This window comes from Mirounga angustirostris, unplaced genomic scaffold (genome assembly GCF_029215605.1).
Source record: "Mirounga angustirostris isolate CCGP_5_RB_7025 unplaced genomic scaffold, mMirAng1.0.hap1 SCAF_2, whole genome shotgun sequence".
NCBI classification, from domain to species: Eukaryota; Metazoa; Chordata; class Mammalia; order Carnivora; family Phocidae; genus Mirounga; species Mirounga angustirostris.
The window spans coordinates 62277209-62303304 of NW_026991710.1; the positions used below are offsets into that span (position 1 = coordinate 62277209).

Genomic DNA, 26096 nt, shown 5'->3' on the forward strand with positions numbered 1-26096 from the left:
TGTTGATGTAAAAGTTGGGTATTCATCCCTTCCGATGGCTGAGTAATATTCCATTGTATATATGGACCACATCTTCTTTATCCATTCATCTGTTGAAGGGCATCTCGGCTCTTTCCACAATCTGGCTATTGAGGACATTGCTGCTATGAACATTGGGGTGCATATGGCCCTTCTTTTCACTACCTCTGTGTCTTTGGGGTAAATACCTAGGAGTGCAATTGCTGGGTCATACAGCAGCTCTATTTTTAAATTTTGCTCCACACTGTTTTCCAAAGTGGATGTACCAACTTGCATTCCCACCAACAGTGTAAGAGGATTCCGCTTTCTCCACAACCTCTCCAACATTTGTTGTTTCTTTCCCTGTCCATTTTTGCCATTCTAACTGGTGTAAGGTGGTATCTCAATGTGGTTTTGATTTGGACTTCCCTGATGGGAATGATGATGAACATTTTTTCATGTGTCTGTTAGCCATCTGTATGTCTTCTTCAGAGAAGTGTCTTTTTATATCTTTTGCCCATGTTTTGACTTGATTATTTGTTTTTTGGGTGCTGAGTTTGAGAAGTTCTTTATAGATCTTGGATACCAGCCCTTTATCTGTAGTGTCATTTGCAAATATCTTCTCCCATTCTGTGGGTTGCCCTTTGTTTTGTTGACTGTTTCCTTTGCTGTGCAGAAGCTTTTTATCTTGATGAAGTCCCAAAAGTTCATTTTTGCTTTTGTTTCACTAGCTTTTGGAGATGTATCTTGAAAGAAGTTGCTGTGGGCCAAGTCAAAGAGGTTACTGCCTATGTTCTCCTCTAGGATGTTGATGGATTCCTGCCTCACATTGAGGTCTTTCATCCACTTTGAGTTTATCTTTGTGAATGGTGTTAGAGAATGGTCGAGTTTCATTCTTCTGCATGTGGCTGTCTAATTTTCCCAGCACCATTTATTGAAGAGACTGTCTTTTCTCCATTGCATGTTTTTTCCTTCTTTGTCAAAGATTATTTGACCATAGAGTTGAGGGTCCATATCTGGGTTCTCTATTCTGTTCCATTGGTCTATATGTCTGTTTTTATGCCAGTATCATGCTGTCTTGGTGATCACAGCTTTGTAATATAGCTTGAAATCGGGCAATGTGATGCCCCCAGCTTTTTCTTTTTCAACATTTCCTTGGCGATTCAGGGTCTTTTCTGATTCCATACAAATTTTAGGATTGTTTGTTCCAGCACTTTGAAAAATGTCATTGGAATTTTGATCAGGATGGCATTGAAGGTATAGATTGCTCTGGGTAGCATAGACATTTTAACAATGTTTATTCTTCCGATCCATGAGCATGGAATATTTTTCCATCTTTTTGTGTCTTCTTCAATTTCTTTCATGACTGTTCTGTGGTTCCTAGACTATAGATCCTTTACCTCTTTGGTTAGGTTTATTCTGAGGTATCTTATGGTTTTTGGTGCTATTGTAAACGGAATCATTTCTCTAATTTCTCTTTCTACAGTTGCGTTGTTAGTGTATAAGAAAGCAACTGATTTCTGTGCATTGATTTTGTATCCTGCCACATTACTCAATTACTGTATGAGTTCTAGTAATTTGGGGGTGGAGTCTTTTGGGTTTTCCACATAAAGTATCATGTCGTCTGCGAAAAGAGAGAGTTTGACTTCTTTGCCAATTTGAACACCTTTTATTTCTTTTTGTTGTCTGATTGCTGTTGCTAGGACTTCTAGTACTATGTTGAACAATAGTGGTGAGAGTGGGCATCCTTGATGTGTTCCTGATCTTAAGGGAAAGGCTCTCAGCTTTTCCCCATTGAGGATGATACTTGCTGTGGGTTTTTCATAGATGGATTTTATGAACTTGAGGAATATTCCCTCTAACCCTATACTCTGAAGAGTTTTAATCAGGAAAGGATGTTGTATTTTGTCAAATGCTTTTTCTGCATCAATTGAAAGGACCCTATGGTTCTTCTCCCTCCTCTTATTAATGTGTTCTATCACATTGATTGATTTGCGAATGTTGAACCACCCTTGCATCCCGGGGATAAATCCCACTTGGTCATGGTGGATGATCCTTTTAATATATTGTTGGATCCTATTAGCTAGGATTTTGTTGAGGGTTTTGGAATCCATATTCATCAGGGATATCGGTCTGAAATTCTCCTTTTTGATGGGGTCTTTGCCTGGTTTGGGGATTAAGGTAATGCTGGCCTCATAGAACGAGTTTGGAAGTTTTCCTTCTGTTTCTATTTTTTGAAACAGCTTCAGTAGAATAGGTTATTATTTCTTCTTTGAATGTTTGATACAATTCCCTCCCCAGGGAATCCATCAGGCCCTGGACTCTTGTTTTTGGGAGGTTTTTGATCACTGCTTCAATCTTGTTACTGGTTATTGGCCTACTCAAGTGTCAATTTCTTCCTGTTTCAGTCTTGGTACCTTATAGGTTTCCAGGAAGGCCTCCATTTCATCCAGATTGCTCAGTTTATTGGCATATAGTTGTTGATAATAATTTCTAATAATTGTTTCTATTTCCTTGGTGTTAGTTGTGATCTCTCCCCTTTCATTCATAATTTTATTAATTTGGGTCCTTTCTCTTTTTTTGGGTAAGTCTGGCCAGTGGTTTATCGATCTTATTAATTCTTTCAAAGAAACAACTTCTAGTTTCATTGACCTGATCTACTGTGTTTCTGGTTTCTAATTCATTGATCTCTGCTCTAATTTTAATTATTTCTCTTCTAATGTGTGGCTTAGGCATCGTTTGCTGCTATTTCTTTAGTTCTTTAAGGTGTAGAGTTAGTTGGTGAATTCAGGATTTTTCTTTTTTGAGTGAGGCTTGGATGGCTATGTATTTCCCCCTTAGGACCACCTTTGCAGTATCCCATAGGTTTTGGACCAATGTGTTTTCGTTCTCATTGATTTCCATGTATTGTTTAAGTTCTTCTTTGATTTCCTGGTTGACCCAAACATTCTTGAGTAGAGTGGTCTTTAGCTTCCAAGTGTTTGAATTTCTGCCAAATTTTTTCTTGTGATTGAGTTCCAGTTTTAGAGCAGTGTGGTCTGAGAATATGTGGGGAATAATCTCAATCTTTTGGTATCGGTTGAGACCTATTTGTGACCCAGTATGTGATCTATTCTGGAGAAAGTTCCATGCGCGCTCGAGAAGAATGAGTACTCTGTTGTTTTAAGGTGGAATGTTCTGTAAATATCTATGAGGTCCATCTGGTCCAATGTATCATTCAAAGCTGTTTCCTTGTTGATTTTCTGTTTAGATGATCTGTCCACTGCTGAGAGTGGAGTATTTAGGTCTCCTACAATTAACGTATTGTTATCAATATGACTCTCTATTTTGGTTAACAGTTGTATTATGTAGATGGCTGCTCCCATGTTGGGGGCATAGATATTTATAATTGTTAGGTCTTCTTGTTGGATAGACCCTTTAAGAATGATATAGTATCCTTCTGTGTCTCTAATTACAGACTTTAGTTTAAAATCTAATTTGTCTGATAAAAGAATTGCTACCCCAGCTTTCTTTTGAGGTCCACTGGCATGGAAGATGGATCTCCATCCCTTCACTTTCAGTCTGGATATATCTTTATGTTCAAAATGAGTCTCCTGTAGACAGCATATGGATGGGTCCTGTCTTTTTATCCAATCTGCAACCATGTGCCATTTTTTGGGAGCGTTTAGGCCATTCACGTTGAGAATGATTATGGAAAGATATGAATTGTCATCATGTTGCCTGTGAAGACGTTGTTTTTATAGATTGTCCCTGTAAATTTCTGTTGTATATCACTCTTGGGGTCTTTCTCCTTTTATAGAACCCCCCTTAATATTTCTTGCAGGGCCGGCTTAGTGGTCATATATTCTTTCAGTTTCTGCCAGTCGTGGAAGTTCTGCATCTCTCCATCCATTCTACATGAAAGCCTTGCCGGATAAAGTATTCTTGGCTGCATGTTCTTCTCATTTAGTACCCTGAATATGTCTTGCCAGGCCTTTCTGGCTTGCCAGGTCTCTGTGGACAGGTCTGACGTTATTCTGATGTTCCTCCTTCTGTACGTAAGGAATCTCTTCCCCCTAACTGCCCTTAAGAGGTTTCCTTGGTTCTAAGATTTGCAAGTTTTACTGTTACATGCCGTGATGTTGGCCTGTTTTCCTTGATCTTGGGAGGGGTCCTCTCAGCCTCTAGGATGCAAATGTTCGTTTCATTTCCCAGATTAGGGAAGGTCTCATCTACGATTTGCTCAAATACATCTTCTAGTCCTCTCTCTCTCTCCACTCTCTCCGGGATTCCAATTATTCTGACATTGGAACGCTTCATGGTGTCACTTATTTCTCTGATTCTATTTTCATGGATTCTGAGTTGTTTTTCCCTGGCCTCCTCTTTTCCCTTTTTATCTATTATATTGCCTTCCAGGTCGCTTATTCTCTCTTCTGCCTCAGTTACCCTAGCTATTAGATTATCTAGATTGGATTGGATCTCACTGATAGCATTTTTAAGTTCTGCCAATTCACCTTTCATTTCTGCCCTTAGAGACTCTATGTTGCCATTAATTGATTTCTCCATTCTAGCCACTGTCTTCACAATTGCTAGCCTGAATTCCATCTCCGACATCTTGGTTATATCTGCATCCATTTGTAAATCTGCAGCATAGGTCATAACCTCTGAGTCTTTTCTATTTGGGGGGCTCCTCCTCCTAGTCATTCTGTTGATGGGTGTTTGAGGGAATGTATAGAGTCCAAATCGTTGACCAGAACCCAAGCAAGATGCACCTGTTTTCTTGGGACCTTAGGGTTGCTGGCCTCTTGTTTTCCCAGCCTGTCTTCTGCAGGAGGGGCCTGCCGTGCTGTTACTCAGGCAACCCTGTTTGGGCGGAGTTGCCCTGCCCACCTGTGGCGGGGGATGGTCTTGGCGGGAATCAGTCTTTGGGGCTTTTGTTCACTGGCGGCTTTCCACTCTCTTCCGCGAGTCTGAGCAGAAGAGACCATTTCCAACCCTCTGCCTCAGAGCAGAGAGATCGCAGTCTATTCTTCAGTGAGCTCTCCAGGTCACACTGTCTCTGTTTCTGTCCGTGCTGCTATCAACTTCAGCATCCTGGGTTGTGCGCCCCTCTGCAGCGCACCCAGTCCTGCCTCCACGTCAGAGCACGTCTCTGCCCTTTGTGCTTCTAAAACCACCAGCTGCTCCCAGTTCGCTCGCAGGACCCCACCGCTCCAGGTTTCTGCCCCGAGGGCTGCAGTTTGCAGGCGCGACCCCGCCCCTCTGGGTTTCTGCTCCAGGGGCTGCCCTAAACTCCTTTCCCCACTGCTACCCGTCTGCGCATCTGTGCCCGTCCGCAGCACGCGAGGTTGTCGCTCACCGACAGTGTAGGATCCCCAGGGCCAGGCACCCTCCCGCTGTCGTTTATCCTCCAATATTTGCCTGCGGAATCATGGCTCCCCACTTCGTACCTCAAAACCAACCGCCTGCGATAATCTGTTTGTAGAGAACCAGATCTTCTTACATCTCAGGCTGGTTTCATGGGTCCCCTACTCTTCTGCCATCTTCCCCCCTCCCTCTACTAGATTTTATTACCAATTTCTAGAAGCTCATTATATAACACAGAAATGAGTACTTTGCCTCCTGTATGAATGACATATTTTCAAAATGCATTTCTTAAAAAGGTACTCTTTTTAATTTCATGACTACAAAAACGTGTTATTCTTTTATATTATATTTCATGAATAAATTTCACAAGTAAAAGAAGCTTCTACTGCCATGGTCCATTTTATTTTAAGGGAGATAAGTAACTCTTGGAAGCAAGCTAGAAATCTTCACATCTGCTGAAGTTCTAAATAGTTTACAACCTGGGACTTTAATGTTTAATGTGTGAGGACAATTCTTTGGCCCGTATGTCAGATAAAGTATTGCCTTACACCTTAAGACATGAGTGAGTTCTAAATTATTTAAAATAACTATAGAATAACTGCTTTTACTTACTTCTTCTATAAAATTAATACACTCTGGATTTTTCTTTTAAGTGACTTAAGGAAACACTTCCAAATTACTTGACTGGCCATGTCTGTAGTTTTTAAATTGGTCTTCTTATCCTAACTCCTCAAATACCGTACATAGCCTTCACACACAGTCCTCAAATGTCAAAACAGAATTTCTAGAAATTAGCTTGTTGGGCCAGGATGATCAAACTTATTATCAGTATTTCCCTATCTGTGCTTCAGAGGAAGACAAGGAAATAGGAAAAAGGTGCTCCTTTTTTCAGTTTCAAGACAAAATGGCATCTCAGAGGTTGTGCATTCTGTTTCTTTTAAATACATCACAGTGCCATTTTAAATGCTCCACTCCACTCCCTCCCCCTTTCTAGACACAAAGTACCACTATGTGACTACTAAAATAGATTAGAAAATTATTTCAATTTTTACCTTCCTAAGACTATAAAGCTACGATTCATTAGGGACATTTTACTTGCTCAGTTGCTTCATTAAACCAATCCTGTTTTTACCATCTCAAATTTTTGAAAAATGGCAGAAAAGACTCTGAGTTTCCTTCATTTCTGAAAGGTCCTTGGCTTTTCTATAGACTCTTCTATACCGGATCACCTGAATGGAAAGTATCCTTGCAGAAAAACTGATTCTCAGAAAAGAAAAGGACTGTAGTTTAATGAAAACTATTTACAGGCATGAACAAAGCTAAGTTAGAGTTCACAAGGCAGAGCTGGTGCCTAATCTGAAAGACTAGAGGTCTAAGAAGAGATTTTAACAAATGTGAATTGGGAGACAAAAAGACACTAGGATCAAAGACCAGCAAAAACAGTAGTTTGGAAGATTAAGATTTTAACTAGTAAAACAGAATGAGGGCCTGAGGAAATAATAGATATTCAGAATGATTCATTCAGTTGATGCTTATATAAATTTTATGGGAATGTATCTTTATGTGAGATAACACAGAATAGAGTTATGTAACAGTAGGATATATAATATTTGCTTTTTCGGGAACATTACATGGTACAAAGGGTAAATCACGGAGTTCAACAGTAAATTATCCATTTGTCACTGATGTGCTCTCCATCAATATTAGCAGGAGGAAAATAGCTGTTCTAACTGGTGTTAAAAGAAACAATGTTATTCTTAGAGACAAAAAATTATTACAATCAGTATGAAATCGTATGTGAATTTCATACTTCATGAATCTAAGATTATAAATAATGACAACCATTCCATAATATTATTTAATAGAAAGGAACAAACCTGTTCCCACTCCAACTCTAGCTGGATGGTTATTTCAACTATTTTTATAAAAATAAGATTTAGCATATATAGATTAAGGTGAAATATCCCAACAGGTGCCCCGAGTTCAACCTCAAGAAAATATTTTAGGTAAGTATCCCCTGGTCCACTTCATATAATAAAAAAATGTTATCAATAAAGTCCTACAGAGAAACTAAAAACACAGGACAGATAATTCATATAATTATGTAATTTACAAAAGGTTAACTGTACAAAGAAGTCTAATACCATTTCTGTCATTTCAACTAATGTCAGGATTCTTTCCATTCATATTCAAGCTTCATTCTTAATACTCCATTATATGACATAAGCAAATGCAAACAGAACATTTTCACAGAGACTCAAATTGTCTTTGAAGAAGGAAAATAACAAAAGGGTTTATTTTCCAAGGCTGTGATTAATGTTCATTCCTTATGAGCACAGAATAAAATGTTTAACCAATACAGTACATCTGTATTTAGTACTCTGAATTCAAAATAAACCCTTCTTCCTATGCTATGCTATAAGAGAAAACTACAACAAGTTTCAATATTTATATGAATTGAGAATGACTTTCATTCCAAACTGACTGAGATGAGATTATCAAGGAACATATATTTTGGATTATATAGTTTATTTAGAATAATCAGACTTATTAGGTATAGTTCATTTTTACTGTTATCATTTTTTTCTCTCTTATAAAACATGTCAATGCTGTTTTATCTACTCTACCAAAATTTGACATGGGTCATTCTGGCTAGGGTTTACTTTATTAAGTCATTCTTTTAAAAGGGTGGGGGAACTACAGTGTTAAATTTAAAATACCTCCTCTAAGAAATGTCAGAATTTTATAGAAAATTAAACATATATATAAAAAAATTTCCCCAAACAAGTTTGTTAAAATGATGGCAGCATGCTAAAATTCTGAAACTCAATTTGATAATGAAGAACCACTTTATTTCAAAAGAAAGCATATTTACATTCTTAAAATTATGCTAAACCTGATCTATATTGTGACCAAAATTGTCTTTAAAAGCCTCACAAACACTTCAATACTGAGTGTTAATGCTGTCATGTCAAAAATCACTCACCTTTCAAACCTAGAGTTTGTAGCTGGAAGAGCCGACCAAGTTCATAAGGCAAAACCCGTAACAGATTGTTATTTAAAAGCAATTCCCTGTTTAAAAAAAAAACAAACTGTTTAGTTTAATATATCAAACTTTATTAATATCTGCAACTGTTTTCTTAACCCTTCCCTAATATACCATGAGTGATATTTACATTCAAGGCACATTTCTATACTTTCAATCCAAAAATGTTGTGCAAGATTAAAGTACCACAAAATGTGTAATTGCCACAACTGTTAACAGTGTTTCTATAGTTTACTCATTCTCTAACACTGATTATTAAAGTTGTAAGAATTGTATATCATTCTCGGGCTAAATCCATCCCCTTTTCTCTCTCACCCAAATGTCTAAGAGATACAAATCAGAGGGACAGGTATTCTTAGTATCCAAAGACAACCAATATCCTTGAATCCAGTCTAATTCACAGAAAAAATAGCCAATCACCTTTACCAATTTTAAAATTGATTACAACTGTTATCACATTAAGATACTATGATGAACAATCACTGACACAGAACATAAAAACTGAAAATAAAGCATAAGATAATACAGATAATAGGATAATATAGATAAGATCCATGTTTATGATTTTGAAATTTTGGCCAGACTCCAGAAGAAATAAACAACCCCTCATTAGATAGCTAAAAAGTACTTAAAAAAAAAAAAAGAAAGAAAGAAAACAAAAACATACAATAAGGAGATAGTGAGGAGCAAGATTCTAAAACAATATATAAATGTTTAATTTTAAATATATGACAGCAATTTTTAAAAATTACTCCTCAACATACAAACATGGAAAAGCAATCCCTGTTGATACTGAGAACATTTATACAAGGTCTTAAGGGACATACAAAATTTTTTCCTATGAAGAAATTCTTAAAGAATCCTGAAGGACTAGAAATAAATCCATTTATTATCAAGTTTTAAAGGTTTCCTTAAAGATTTGTGATATATAAGTATACTTTTCCTTATAGAACAAAGATATGTTCCTAAAAGTTTACTACAAGAACAGATTATTTTCCCAATTACTTACAATTATCACACACTTGAGCCTAAAGTGAGACTCAGTATTTTAACCCCACCCCACCTCAAGTCTGTCAAAAGAAATATAAGCGCATTCTAGCTAGAAACCTTCAAGTTAAAGGAAATGTTCAATGGAAGCCAACTCAAGCATTGTTTAGACAGTTTATGTCATTTGTTCTTTAAACACATGGAAATCCTCCTGTAAGAGGCGTAATATCCCATAATTTTCTTATTTGGTAAATTTAGAATTTTATATAGTGAGTCATATCTATAATATTTTCTTACCTGAGAGACACCATGTTTCCTAGTTCTGCTGGTAAACTTCTGAGTTTATTGGATGACAGATCCAGGTAAACCAGATTATGAAGCTTGGCAATATCAGGTGGAATGCGACTAAGGTAATTGTCATTTAGGTGCAGTGCTGTCAAGTGTGTCAATGACCAAAGTGACGTACTTAAGCTCCGCACTCTACCTAAAAGGCAAAACACTGAAGCATTAAATTTAAGGCCAAAGACAAGGATTCAACTTAAAGAAATAAAAAGTGGTAGAAGAGACTGCAATATATACAGATACTCCATCTTTGACATTTCATTTTGTATTAATACCATTTGATTGCTTCTAAACACACTTGGCCCTTCTTTAATTTCATGCCACTTCTGCCTGACAACCAATATTTCTCATGAACTTTCCATGTATTAAATGAGATGTGGCATAATGAGGAGACCGCTGGAGTCAGGGTGATAAGGTCTCAGGAAAAACATGGGGCTGACTTAAGCTTTTGTGATAGAACAGTCTTGAATTTTAAGGCACAGTCCTAACAAAAATATTTCTTACATACTCCACAAAAATTAATAGTGCAAGATTTATCCATATTTGGGGCCTGGATTATTCTACAAACGTTAAATAGATAAGAGTAATAGATTTAGAACCAACCTTAGATTGATCACTAGAAAACCATTTTACCCCTAAAGGAGATAGCTTTCCCCTTTCTGATGGTACAATTAACAACTCTGGTTTAAGATTTTCCATTAAATGCAATATACTCAAGTAAAATGGTCACACATTAAGCTTTAGCAATCAGTCAGCATCTGACAGCTCAATGGTGGAACATGTATTAGAAAACGTCAGAAAACCTATTTCAGAGTCCTGATTTTTACCACTTACTAGGTATATAAACCTGGACAAATCACCCAGCTACAACTGCTCTAAAATGTGATATTATCTTAATAATTTATGTGAAGATCATTTTATAAACTTTACAAAAATAAAATAGAATTTAATTTTACATCACTATCAAAACAACAGATTTTGATTAAAAGAGCACCGGAAGGTAGAGAGGGCACAAAATCTCAAACAATAAATGTTATTTTTCACACAGCTATCAAGCAGTAAACTCAAGCTTACATCTGTCCAGGGTTCCTTCTGTCACAGGTTCCTTCATACTGTCTATAAGCAGGCTTAAAGTGCCATCATTTTAACAACTAGGATTTTGTATTTATAGGAAAGAAAGTTTTCAAGTTAAGAGAGGTTCTGGTAAAGGAAAACTATTTCAGTTGTACCCAGGATTTAATCAAGTGGTTCTCAAGCAGGGGCAGTTTTACTCCCCAAGGGACTTTGGCAATCTGGAGACATTCTTGGTTGTCAAAACTAGAAGAGTGCTAATGGCATCTAATAGGTAGAGGCCAGGAATACTGCTGAACACTATGCTGTACAACTGAAACTAATGTTATCACTGTGTGTCAACTATACTTCAATTAAAATAATTATAACTTATGTAAATTATAGTCCTTAAGATCTCCAGTGCTATGTATTACGGCAATCTTTTATCCCATGTGTGTTTTAATGGAATTCTTTACAAGATGGTAATATCTCATGTTAATATTCATATGTATTTAAACTTAATATATGCCTAATATATTAATATACGTTAATACTAACTTATATTTAAACATATATATGGGAAACTATCATATTATGGACCCAAATTGCTCGATAACTATCTTCATAGCCAAAATTCTTGTCTACCAATGAAGTATCATTGTCTACCATGAAATTAATGTCCATTAAATCTTTAAAAAGGAGAGACAGAGAGAGTAGCACTATTGGCATCTAGTGGGTAAAGACCAGGAATGCTGCTAAACAACCGACAGTGCACACAACCGCCCCCAACCACAAAGAACTATCTGGCCCTACGTGTCAGCAATGCCAAGTTGAGAAACCCTGGGTTAGCCCATTAGGATTTACTCATATGTTCATTCTGCTGATTACCATCACCTATCTACCCGGTTACCTTTTAGCTAAATGTACAGGTAATTCTTGCTATTGACACTATGATGTGAGTTTAATGCTTCCAAATGAAAGCCTACTGGAGGAAAAAAACCCATTCTACATATTATCTGTACTGTACCAATTCATAAAAGAAAGAGAGTAATTATATTCTATTTTTAATACTTTTAACTTTATAGTAATTTTAGATTTACAAAAAAGTTAACAAGATAATAGAGTTCCTATATACACCTGATCCAGTTTCCCCTAACGTTAGCTTCTTATATTACCATGGTACATTTGTCCAAACTAGGAAACTAATATTGGTACATTACCTTTTATTGGTACATTACTAATTTACAGATTTCATTTGGATTTCACCAGTTTTTACACCTTTTTGTTGTAAGAGTCAATTCAAGATACCATTTTGCATTTAGTCATCATATCTCCTTAGTCCCCTCAGCTATGACAGTGTCTTAATCTCTCCTTATTACTCATGACTTTGACAATTTTGAGAATTACTAGTTAGGTATTTTGTAGTCCTTCAGTTTGGGTTTGTCTGATTTTTTCTCACTAGTAGACTGGGGCTGTAAGTTTTTAGAAATCATATTCTATTTTAACAAATCCTAAACATGAACGGTCATGTAACACAATTATTAGTTACTTGTTAGAATAAACCAACAGCTTCTAGGTTTCCTACTCTGCCAACACTAGGATGACAGAAGAATAGCAAAGATTTCAATTTGCAAAAATACTCTGAATAGCCAAAACAAAATATATTATATCAAAGAACCTGATTTACTCAGAAACTGAACTCCCAATGTCCTCAATTACAGATGCCAACCCTGGCCCAAGGTATTAATCTCAAAAGAATGAACAGAAACAAAGATATTTAGTCACAGGTAAATTAAACACTAGTACCCTCTGCATCTTGTATTTTCTCAATTAGTTCATCTATTTTAAAATGTACAGCAAAGAGGTAAATACGACAATTTGTATTCATTATTGTTATTATATCCTGGTTTAAATGCTTCAGATTCCACTCACCCGAGATTTCTAATTCTGCCCAGTGAGATTTTTTCCCATTGGCTACCTCCTCTGCTGACATGATGGTATAAATTCTGCGAGGATCTGGAGGATCATATTTTTCCTTTGGCATCCCTATTAGTCTGTTTAAACAAACAAAAAAGATGACCATCAATTACTACAGTCTTAGAGAAAAAAAGAAAAATGGGATGGTAAGTTTTCTTTTTCTCTCCCCTTGCCAGGCTACTAAGTCATTTTTTACTACAAATTCTCACTAGAAGGAAAACACAGTATGTTAGGCTCTTGCAGGAACTCAGGAACAGATGCCTAAGGAAAAATGCAAACAATGACATTGGATTTCACATTGAACTTTGTGGTTGCTTCCCGAACATCCATTCTACCCCAAACATCCATTCCCTTCTCCTTCCTTTAGCTGCCTTGCTTTCCTAAACAGACTGACCCTACACCAGTTTTCTGAATGGACTGACTAGTCTAAGAATATCAAAGTAATCCATCCTCCTTACCCCAGTGATATTCAAATATCTTATATCTAAGACAATCAGCACATGACATTCCCCTTGTCACAGAGATTAGTTCAGAAGGATCTAATAATCATGAGGCTTAAGATTCATTCTATGCTTATGGAAGGAGCAGGCTTCTCTCTCCTGCTAGTCATAAAAGAAGAATATAGTCCTCACACTGCATTGACAACCATCCAACAATAATAAGAGAAGACAGCCATAGAAGTCAGAGTCTAGAAAATAGAGAAACAAAGAGCCCTCACCAAATCATACCTGTAGGACTCCCAAACACTGGGCTTTTTGGATACACAAGGCAATATACTTCCCTTATTGTTTAGGTTGTGTTTTCTGTTACTTGCAGTCAAAAACATCCTACATAATGATATTTTCTTAGTATGAGCCAGTCTTGGTTTAATCTGTTGTTCTTAAGTAATACCATTTCTTTTCACTCTTGCAAGTGTCCAACTTGGGGGGGGGGGGGGGCGGGGAAATGCACCTGGGTGGCTCAGTTGGTTAAGCATCGAACTCTTGATCTCAGCTCAGGTCTCAATCTCAGGGTCCTAGGTTCAGCCCCATGTTGGGCTCCACACTGGGCATGGAGCCTACTTAAAAATAGTTTAAAAAAAAAAAAGTCCAAATTTGAATGATGGAGCTACATGGCCACCTTAATTGAAATATTATATAGTCTTCTTTATGTAACTGCAAAAATAATCACCAAATGATCATGAGTGAGGACAACTAGATATAAAAATCCTCAAGTGTGCAATGTATGAAGCGTATGACAAATGGCCCTAAAGTAACCATTCGAGGGGTACAACACAAGAATTACTGCTTGGTAGCTGGCAGAAAAAAAAATCTAGTTCAGATCTAGCAAGAAAAGCAAATGACAAAGCCCTGAGCTTTAATTAAAATCCTGCATGCTATCTGTAAATTGCCTTTTTTTTTTTAATAGTTGGTTCTTTGCTCACATTTAACACACACACACCAAAACCAAGTGCCTAATATGGGAGTATTTCCAAGTAGAGTTTAGAACCTATAATTCAATGGAATTTACTTTCAGGTGGTAAATAAAGAAAAATTAGTGGTATTCTAATTGTTTCAAAAACACAGCTAGTTCATAAGAACACAATCAAAATTTCCCATACCATATCTACTCCTCATATTTCTGAAGGTAAAATAGTCACTTTCCCCTTTACTAAAAGGGGAAAAGAGAAAGTTTTCCAGATCTATTCAACCGGTTTAACAGTAATTTACTTCCAAGTTTCCAGGTTAAGTCCTCTGCTTTAATCTTACCATACAATTTGGTTAATACTAACCCATATTTTATTTCCCATACATATCCCAGATCGTCATACAGCACAAAGAATAGGAGCATTTTCCACAGGAAAAAAAATTTTTACCACATTCAATCTATGTAAATTTTTTTTTTTTTTTTTAAGATTTTACTTGTCAGAGAGAGAGAGGGAACAAGCAGGGCGAGTGGCAGGCAGAGGGAGAAGCAAGCTCCCCACTGAGCAGGGAGCCCCATGTGGGACTCTTATCACAGGACCCTGGGATCATGACCTGAGCCAAAGGCAGACGTTTAACCAACTGAGCCACCCAGGCGTCCCACTTCTAAAAGTAAAATTTTTAGAGGACAAGGTTTTTGGAATTTCTACTGTGCACAAGGCATGTGTATCTCTGAGTACTTCTGCATACTAATATAAGATTCCACAAAAACACAAGATTAAGCAAAGCCAAATTAAACAGATCCAAACCCAATGACATGCTACAAATCCATTCACTACATTGCAGATAGGTAAAAAATAAAGACTGCAAAATACGCAAAAATAAAAAACTGTTTCATTAATTTTACATCATTTTCATTAAACCACAGAACACAGGTTTAGTGGGGTGCCTGGGTGGCTCAGTTGTTAAGCGTCTGCCTTCAGCTCAGGTCATGATCCCAGGGCCCTGGGATCGAGTCTCGCATCGGGCTCCCTGATCGGCGGGAAGCCTGCTTCTACCTCTCCCATTCTCCCTGCTTGTGTTCCCTCTCTCGCTGTGTCTCTCTCTGTCAAATAAATAATATCTTAAAAAAAAAAAAAAAAAAGAACATTAGGATTAGAGGTCAACTTAATGTGGCTTTTAATCATGGCTCCCACTGGATGGTATGTTCCTTAAGGGGACTATGTGTTATTTCTGTGTGGAGGCATGTCCTTTTTATATTGCTGTATAGTTCCTACCACATAGTAGGCACTTAAGATAAATTTGTGGAATGAGTATATGCTTTATAATCCTAAAATCTGCCACCTTCCTTTCCTCCCACCTTTTCCATCTCACAATTTTCAGTCAACGCTTTTCTGAAAATTAATCCCAGGAAATGGTAATTAATCCACATGTTCAATTCCACTAAATATTTTAATAATCTAGAAAGGTCAATTATTACTATCTCTTCTTGGTCCTCTAATTCTTATTTTGAAAACAGCAACTATATGGAATTTTTTTTTTCATAAATTTCCACCTTCCTAAATCCACTAAAATTTACAAAATCTGTTCCTGCAAACCAAATCCATGAAATGTTTACCACTGTTTATATGTAAAACCAAAGTAATATTAATAGTGTCATATTAGGGGTCAGAGATCTCTTTGAAATTTGATTAGGAAGCCAATGAAAATACAAGTCACTTAATGCAAAACGAATATAGATTTGGATTGTCTGCTTAAAGCTTTAACATCTGACATTTGGGTTAACTAACAAGCAATTTAGTAGAGTCTACAGTTCTGGGATAATGTCTCTGGGTTAGGAAAGTATTTGCTATCACCTTATATTAAATGTACTGATAAGTTTTAACCTGGTTATCTTTGGTCAATTCCCCAGTATTAAAACTTGCCATTCTTGCCCTGGGAACTGTACTCTTCTCCACCTGTCCTTGACCAGTCTATAGATTACCTGTTACGGTTGGCCCTTGAATGACTTGGTGGTTAGGAATGCCAATCCCCCATATATTTAAAAACTCACGTATAACCTTAGACTGCCCTAAAACTTAACCAGTAAAAGCCTACTGTTTGTTGACTGGGAGCCTTACTGATAACATAGTAGATTAACACACTTTTTGCATGTTATATGTATTATATACTGTATTCTTAAAGTAAGCTAGAAAAGAAAATGGTATTTAGAAAGTCATAAGGAAGAGAAAATACATTTACGGTACTATAAAAAAGTCTGCTTATAAATAGACCTAAGCAGTTCAAACCCAACATTGTTCAAGGGTCAGCTTCATTACCCTCATCCTTTGTGATAAGGATGTTTTATTTTCCTTTTAGTTGTACTCTTTCAGCATAGTGACAAGAGGGAGCAATACAACTACCTGATATGTGGGGAAAAAGTAGTTAACAAGAAATGCCAAATTCTTTATAGCGTTGTTTGAGAGTAAAATATATATTCTATAACTTTATTTTTCAAGTAGTGCTATTAAAATGGTGTAAGCTATATGAGGGCAAAGATATTGTTTATCTGTAAAAGTTCTGTAGTAGTTCTAGTGCTTGGTATAATATGTGGTATAATACATGATGGTAGTAGACCTGAAATAAATATTTGTTGAGTAAATGTTAAACTGGTCAGAAACATGAAATTCCAAAGAGCCGAGGTTATTTTTTTTCCATAATGATGTGTGACTTTACCGTCATAAAACATGGGTTTTGTTTTGCTTTGTTTAGAGTAGTGTTTAGTGTTTTGTTCAGAGTGGGAAATACTCATGAAAACTTTGGGGTTCTTTTTGAATGTTTGCATTCTTATCATCTATGGACTTTAGTTGAATATATCATTGCAGATAAATGCCATCCAGAGAGGCCCTTGGTATAGAAGTAGAGTGGGGAATGCTAATGATATCATTATTTATCTCAGGGTGTCCTCTAAGCTCTTGAGTGTCAGTCTTTATTTTTAACAGTATGATCCTACTATATGCAGTGTGACTTGCTAGGTACTGTTTTTTAGTGTCGGGTGGTGAGCCCATTCAGGGAAAGTATAAATTTTATGTGACAGTTATAATGATTAAGAGTTGTGTATAGTTAAAATAGATACTGATGAGGAAACAGAAACTTCAGAAATGCTGCAGCTCAAGGGGTTATTTTGCTTCACTATAAAAAAGGTGAACTTAGATTTATATTCTCAGAAAGGAAAATAGTTTTAATGCTTAAGACCAGATGGGAAGGATGGATGTTAGGTGGTTATTCATTAAATAACAAATAAAGTGTTTCATAACCTTTGGGAATAAATGCCAGTCATAAGACATATTTATTTGAGAATATATAATATATAATAAATCATTGACATCTTGCTCTAAAATGTAAGCAGAAATATCTAATGTGGGCTTAATTTTGTCTTCCTCCAGGGGCGCCTGGGTGACTCAGTCGGTTAAGCATCTGCTTTGGGCTCAGGTCATGATCCCAGGGTCCTGGGATTGAGTTCTGTGTTGGGTTCCCTGCTCAATGGGGAGTCTGCTTCTACCTCTACCCTTCCCCCCTGCTCAGGATCTCTCTCTCTCAAATAAATAAATAAAATCCTTAAAAAATTCTTTTTGTCTTCCTCCAACTCTGGGAAATTTGCTAGCAGTATTTCTGCCCACTTAATATTTGTATGGAAATAAGTATGTGTCTAATGATTTGTATTTTAGGGTTGAGCAGTTAGAAGTCTCTGATTCATTATGAAGCAGTCTGCGGTAGTTGTAGCATTCTTTTTTTCTTAGACTGAATTCTAAGTGAAATAATAGTAATTGTGGTGAACTATAGATGTGGATAAAATGACCTTAAATTTAGACAGCATGGTGAGAGGGAAGCTCTGGTTTAACACTGTAAGAACATTTTCTATGTACTGTATAGGTTGTTCTTTTATTATAAGTTGTTCTAGATAACCACTATTAACAGAAGTCCGGATTAGTTTTTTTGTTTTTGTTTTTGTTTTTTGGAGGGGGAGTAGTTGTGTTATTTTATTAGCCTCAGATATAAAATCTGAGATTTGGGATTCTTTAGCAATAGTATATTTGGGTATATTTCACATATATTTTATAATATGCTATTCACTGAAACAACATGATATGTAAGTATTTTGCATTATATTTATGGTTTTGGAAAGTCCAATTTAAATTTTTATAGGGCAAAGTAGGTCTAGTGCTGTGTGTAATATTGCTTGTAACTGGGCACCTGGGTGGCTCAGTCGGTTGGGTGGCCTACTTGATTTCTGCTTAGGTCATAATCCCAGGATCCTGGGATCAAGCCCCACATTGGGCTCTGCGCTCACAGGGGAGTCTGCGTGAGGATTCTCTCTCTCCTTCTGCCCCTCACCCTGCTTGCTCTTGCAAGCTCTCTCTCTTTCTAAAGTAAATAAATTTTAAAAAAATATTGCTTGTAACTGAAAAAAATTGGAATACATTTCCCATACAGTTTGTATTTTATGAGTTTACGTGAAGTTTTTTCTGTGGAACAGAAGACTGAGAAATAAACTAATGAAAAATTTCACATGTGGTAGTGATTAAATAGCCTTAAGTGGTGGAGATTAAAACTAGTTTACTTTTAGGATAGTTCATGTAGGAACTAAGAAGTACGACATAATCAGGTTCTTGGTCCAGGACTGATGGTAACTCTCAGAAATTTTGCACTAGAATCTGGGAGGGTCATGTAGATGATATGCTAATTTTCAATGAATGAAAAGTGGATGGCAGGTTTAAAGAAGCTTATGTAGTTAGCATTTGGGGAGCTAGGCGAGTATTTTTTTATAGTGTTGAAATGGGGTTGAAGATTGGGAAGTTAAACAGGTTGTGATGCCAAAGGGGCTTTTATTGTACTCTGTTACATGATCAGGATTCCTAGTATAAATTAGGTTGATGTAACAGGAGGATCCTTTGGGAACTGATGTAAGATGTTGTAAAAATTAGAACTTATGGAAAAACCAGTTCAAAAACGTACCTGTTTCATCAATTTGAAAAAGAAGATAAAGAGTTAGCTGTTAGGCTTTCCAAAAGAAAACATTTCTATTTTTTGGATAAAAAGTATTAATCACTCATTAGTTAAGCCTTAGAACGACCTATGAGACTGCTAGAAACCACATTACCAGTGTCACGTTCAGAGAGTTAAATTACATTTGAATTATTTTATATTTCACAGTATTTTGAAGTAGGTTTTTGTGGTATGTCTCAATGTGAAAAGTTGATGCTGAGGAACTGAGAGGGGAAAATAAAGCTGAATAGGAGGCTTCAGTATTACCAATTTCCCAAATTTGAATTCTCTAAGTCTTTAGTAGCATATGTGAAAACCTGATCCCAGGGTCCTGGGATCAAGCCCCACATCGGGCTCCCTGCTCAGCGGGAAGCCTGCTTCTCCTTCTCCCTCTGCCTGCCTTTCTGCCTACTTGTGCTTTCTCTGTCAAATAAATAAAATCTTAAAAAAAGAAAAAAAAAAAACAGCAGTAACAAGGATTCTTTTGGTCTTTAAAAATAAAACAAAATCTTAAAAAAACAGCAGTAACAAGGATTCTTTTGGTCTTTAAAAATACTTGAACTCGGGATGCCTGGCTGGCTCAAACAGAAGAGCATGCAACTCCTGATCTTGGGGTCATGAGTTTGAGCCCCATGTTGAGTATAGAGATTACTAAAAAAATAAATTTTAAATAAATTTTTAAAAAATAAAAATACTTGAACTCAACAGCTCTTCTTTCTAGTTGCTTTATTCTTAGGAATCTACTTCAAATCCCAAGCCAAACTAGTTACCTACCCAAACAAAATGTATAGGTATATATGACAATAAAGCCTGTGGATGAAAATGAGATGTCATAATAGTTGCTATACTTCTATCTAAAGGTAATCCAAAGGTAATCTTATGGTAACCCACAATGATAACTAAAGGAAGCTTCTAACTCTATAAAGGAGTAAGGGCACAGTCTACTTGTCAGCTAAAGAAAGTACTACGAGAAGAGGAAAAAAAAAAAAAAAAACGAAAAGAACCAGAATATAACTCCTTTTCTGGAAAATTTGGAAATTTTCTCTCATATGTGGGATACCAGAAAACAACAGCAGCTACACAAAACAAATAAATGCTAAAAGGAAAAATAGAGACCTGGGATTATAAATCTATCAATCACTTCAAAATTCCAAAATAATTAGACAAGTTTCCTTTTATTTCATCAGCTACCAATTTGGATAACCAAAGCTTACAACTCTATCGTTCCAAATTAGGTCTTAGTTTCTACCTAACAGTCACTATGCTTTAATGCCTCTTGTATTTACTTACTTCCTCCCACTTATCTAAACATATTGAATATAATCTAATTATCCCGCGGTGGGGGAGGGGGGATAATTGGACTAGATTAGAATTTTCACATCAATTTTTTCAGGACTATGATTTCTTTCTCCTACCCCTTCTTATCTTTCCACTTTTTTGGTGTAGCTTTTGTTTTCTATTTCCTCTGATACATACATTTTCACGTCTTTCAATTCCTATCCACCCTTCATGGCTCAAGTCATCCGTCACCTCTTCTTCAGAATATTTCCCCCTTTAAAAATCAACAAGCTAGGGGCGCCTGGGTGGCTCAGATGGTTAAGCATTTGCCTTCAGCTCAGGTCATGATCCCAGGGTCCTGGGATCGAGCCCCACATCGGGCTCCTGGCTCAGCAGGGAGCCTGCTTCTCCCTCTCCCTCTGCCTCTCCCCTGCTCATGCTCTCTCTCTGTATCTCTGTGTCTCAAATGAATAAATAAAATCTTTAAAAAAAAAAAAAAATCAACAAGCTAATTCTAAAATTTATACAGAGGAATCTAAAATAGACAAAACATTTTTGAAAAAGAAATATAAACTTGGGTGTACCCACTATCTAATGTTAAGACTTACTATAAAGATCTAGTAATCCAGACAGTATTGTATGGATGAAGGGATAGACACATGTAGTTCAAAGGAATAGAACTGAGAACTAGAAATAGAACCACACCTTACAACCAATAGATTTTGCAAAGGTAATTCCATAGAGATTAGTTGTTCTAGCAGCATTTGTTGAAAAACCTGACAACCACATGCAAAAATAAACAAACATCAATCCATAACTTGTACTATAAACAAGCTTACAAGGATCATTAAATTTAAATGTAAAACCAAAAACCATAAAACTTATAGAAGAAAACACAAGAGAAAAATCTTTATGACCTTGGATTAGGCAAATAATTCTTAGATAAAAACATAGAAAGTATGATCTGTAGAAGAAAAATATTGATAAACTGAATTTCATGAAAATTTAAAACTTCTTCTCTTTGAAAGATAAATGAAAAGACATTCCCAGGACTGAGAATAAATATTTACAGAACACAAATCTGGAAAAGCACTCCAGAATATATAAAGAACTCTCAAAACAAAATCATAAGAAAAACAACATAATAAAAAAATTGGCCAAAGATTTCAAGAGGCACTTCACCAAAGAAGAGACACTGATAAAAAATAAGCATATGGGAAAAATGCTCAACTGTAGGCATTTGGGAAATGCAACTTAAAAGGACAATGAGGTATCACTACATGCCTATTGGAATGAGTAAATTAAAAACTTACATTATCTAGGGCCAACAAGGATGCCTCACACATACCCATTCTTGTGCGTATGTTTATATATATATGTAAACACATATTCATTTATATTTTTATAAATAATATTCATGCATACATACACACACACCTACCCTCACATTTCGATGGTGGAAAGCAAAACAGTACCACCACTTTGGAAAGGAGTTTGGTTGTTTCTCACCAAGTTAACATACTCTTATACAACCAGCAATTCCATCCCTAGGTATATATCCAAGCAAAATAAAAACTTACATTCACAAAAACCTGTACATAAACGTTTGCATCAACTTTATTTATAAGCCACCACACTTGGAAACAACTCAAATATCCTTCAACTGACAATGATAAACAATCAAATGACAATGAAATTATCAAATTATCAAATGATAATGAGAACTAATGATAAAAACAATATGGATGAATGTCAAATGCATTATGCTTAATTAAAAATACCATTACCAAAAGGCTATGTACAATGTACCTCACCATAGTAAAGGCCATACAACAAGCCCACAGCAAATATACTCAATGGTGAAAACTGAAAGCTTTTTCTTCATGATCAGGAATAAGACAAGGAGGCTCACTCTTGCCACCTTTATTGAACATAGTACTCGAAGTCATAACCAAAGCAATTAGGCAAGAAAAATAAAAGGCATCTAAACTGTAAACAAAGTAAAACTGTTTGCAGACAACGTGACATTATATATAGAAAACCCTGAAGACTCCACCAAAAAACTGTCAAACTAATAAATTCAGTGAAGTTGCAATATACAGAATACACAAAACTCTATCTCTATACATTCATAAACTATCACAGAGAAATTATGAATACATCCCATTTACAATTGCATTAAAGAACAAAATACCTATGAATAAATTTAACCAAGGAGATGAAAGATTAGTACAATGAACACTCTAAGACATTGATGAAAGAAACTGAAGATGACACAAAGAAATGGAAAGACAGTCCATGCTCATGGACTGGAAGAATATTGTTAAAATGCCCATAATACCGAAAGTAATCTACAGATTCAATGTAATCCCTATCAAAATTCCAATGGCACTTTTCCAGAGAAATAAAACAAGTAATTCTAAAATTTGTATGGAACCACAGAAGACACTGATAGCTAAAGCAATTCTGAGAAAGAACAACAAAGCTGGAGACCTCATACTCCTTGACTGTAAACTATATTACAAAGTTATAATAATCAACACAGCATGGTACTGGAATAAAAAGACATGTAAATCAATGGAATGGAATAGAGAGTCCAGAAATAAAGACACATATACGATCAATTAATTTAAAACAAAGGAGCTAAGAATATACAATAGGAAAAGGTCAGTCTCTTCAACAAACTGTGTTGGGAAAACTGAACAGCCACATGCAAAAAAATGAAACTGGATCTATATCTTACAGTGTATCCAAGAACAACTCAAAATGGATTAAGGACTTGAACATAAGACTCAAAACCATAAAATTCCTGGAACCTCCTTGACACAGGTCTTAGCAACGACTTTTGGATTTGATACCACAATCAAAGGCAACAAAAAACAAACGTGGGAGTACATCAAACTAGAAACCTTCAGCTCAGTAAAGGAAATCCATCAACAAAATGAAAAGACAGCCTACCCAATGGGAGCCTACCCAATATTTGCAAATCATATATCTGATAAGGGGTTAATATCCAATATATATAAAGAACCCATACAACTCAACTGAAAAAACAATCCAATTAAAAAGCAGGTAGACAATCTGAATAGACATTTTTCCAAGGAACACCAACAGATACATGACAAGGGGCTTAACATCACTAATCATCAAGGAAATGAACATCAAAGCCACAATGAGATAACACCTCACACCTATTAGAATGGCTATCATCACAAAGACAAAAGGTAACAAGTGTTGGCAAGGATGCAGAGGAAAGGGAACCCCTGCATACTGTTGGTAGAAATGTAAACTGATGAAGCCACTAGAAAAAACAGTATGGAGTTCTTCAAAAAAATTAAAAATAGGGGGAGCCTGGGTGGTGCAGTTGGTTAAGCATCCGACTCCTGGTTTCAGCTCAGGTCATGATCTCAGGGTCCTGAGACTTTCTCCCTCTCCTTCTGCCCCACCCCCCACCCCCTGCTCTCTCTCTCCCTAAAATAAGTAAATAAATCTTTAAAAAAAATTAAAATAGAACTACCACATGATCCAGCAATTCCACTTCTGGGTATATATCCAAAGGAGCAAGATCACTATCTCAAAAAGATGTATGCACCCCCATGTTCACTGTAACATTATTTACAATAACCAAGACATGCAAGCTGTTATCTATCGACAGATACGTGCATGAAGAAAACGTGGTATAATACACATACATACACACACACACACACAGTGGATTTTTATTCAGCCATAAAAAGGGAAAAAATCCTCTCATTTGCAACAATATGGATGTACTTTAAAGGTACTATGCTAAGTGAAATAAATCAGACAAATATTATATGATCTTATACATGGAATCAAAAAAAAAAAAAACTGAATTATAGACACAGAATAGACTGATGGGCAAAATGAGTAAAGGAGGTCAAAAGGTGCACCTTCCAGTTAAAAAGTATGTCTTGGAGCACCTGGGTGGCTCAGTCATTAGGCGTCTGCCTTCAGCTCAGGTCATGATCCCAGGGTCCTGGGATCGGGCCCCACACTGGGCTCCCTGCTCAGCGGGGAGTCTGCTTCTCCCTCTCCCACTCCCCCTGCTTGTGTTCCTGCTCTCTCTCTCTAATAAATAAAATCTTAAAAAAAAAAAAAAAAAAGTAATGTCCTGGGGATATAATGTACAACATGGTAACTATAGTTAATACTGTACTATATATGTGAAAATTACTAAGAGAATAAATAGATCTTCAGGGGCACCTGGGAGTCTCAGTCAGTAGAGCATAAGACTCTTGATCCTGGGGTCATGAGTTCTAGCCCACATCAGGCATGGAGCATATTTAAAAATAAAAAGAGAATAGATCTTTAAAGTTATCATCAAAGAAAAATCTGTGTGGTAATAGATGTTAACTAGACTTACTGTGGTAAGCATTTCACAATATATATAAAATCATTATGCCATACAACTAAAACTAATAGAATGTTATATGTCAATTTTATCTCAATTCCTTAAGGACTATACACTGTATCAATCCATTTATATGTCATTCCAGAATAATCAAAACTATTGGGAGAGAAAACTGGTAAGTGGCTGGCAGAGGCTAGGGCTGGAAGGAGGGATAGACTGAAAAAGGAATGAGGGAATTTTTCTGTGATGTGAACTAGATATACTGGTTAATTATAATTACTCGTAATATTACCATCAGAAATACACTCACGATATAAAATAAAATTTAAGCCTTCTTGTCTCTTGGTAAGGCAGAACTTGGGGGAAAAAACTGCTTTACCATCCAAAAACGATTAAGAGAGTAAAAAAAGGAAAATAACAGATTGTAGGATTTCCCTATCTCTAACTTCTCCTCAAGGCATTTATAAATATGTTAGACCAAAAAGAGCATCAACTGACCAGCAAGTAAAATCACATAACTTAAATTCACAGCATTCTGCAGACTCTTGGTAACTTAATGTCAAAGAGTCATAATAAGTCAACTTTGTTATTGACTAATAAATGCCAACAGGGTTATGTGACCTGGGTCATCTGAAAAGTAAAATCCCTCCCTCCCTCTCTCCTTCCCCTGCACCCAACACACAGAAGAGAGGGGGATTACAAGCAGTTCAGGACCGCTGAAAATTATCACACCAAGTAATGAGAAATTGTGTTGTATAAGAGAGCAGAGGAAAAATCATGGGAAGTTCAAAAGTCTGTTTTGCTTTCCTGACTCCATCCTATAGATTGTTTTCCTAATATAAAAAACTGCCAGCCATAAGAGTCTAATAATAAAAATGATACTATTAATCCTGGTTGCCTCCCGCTTTCATTCCCTTTTACTTTCTTCCGCTCAATAGCATTTCTTCTAGTCACACTTCCAAGTGGGCCCATATCTTCTCCTAAGTCAGCTGTCACATTCTTAAAGAAATTATAAATGCCTTAAAAGCCCTGTACTTATATGAAATATAAGTATATATAAGATATATAAAAAATTCTTGTCACTTCCCATCATAAAAGCAAACATAAGCACAGCATTGACTGTCACATTTTTTTTTTTAAGATATTTATTTATTTGAGAGAGAGAATGAGAGAGAGAGAGAGCATGAGAGGGGAGGGTCAGAGGGAGAAGCAGACTCCCTGCTGAGCAGGGAGCCCAATGCGGGACTCAATCCCGGGACTCCAGGATCAT

The 26096-nt window shown here is 36.3% G+C and overlaps 1 protein-coding gene across 7 annotated transcripts in view; it reads right to left on the bottom strand.

Annotated features, from left to right (window-relative positions):
• Window positions 1–26096, bottom strand: part of CNOT6L (CCR4-NOT transcription complex subunit 6 like) — a 114691-nt gene that overhangs the window by 58865 nt on the left and 29730 nt on the right. For 6 of the 7 annotated variants that reach the window (XM_045880930.3, XM_045880933.3, XM_045880932.3 and 3 more), the window contains exons 2-4: window positions 12701–12822; window positions 9674–9860; window positions 8330–8415 (exon numbers count right to left, since the gene is read on the bottom strand). In XM_045880930.3, the coding sequence (XP_045736886.2) occupies window positions 8330–8415; window positions 9674–9860; window positions 12701–12812 (385 nt within the window). In that variant the 5' untranslated portion in view covers window positions 12813–12822. Of the gene's footprint in view, window positions 1–8329; window positions 8416–9673; window positions 9861–12700; window positions 12826–26096 lie in introns of those variants that run through there. The other variant, XM_045880934.3, reaches the window with a different exon arrangement.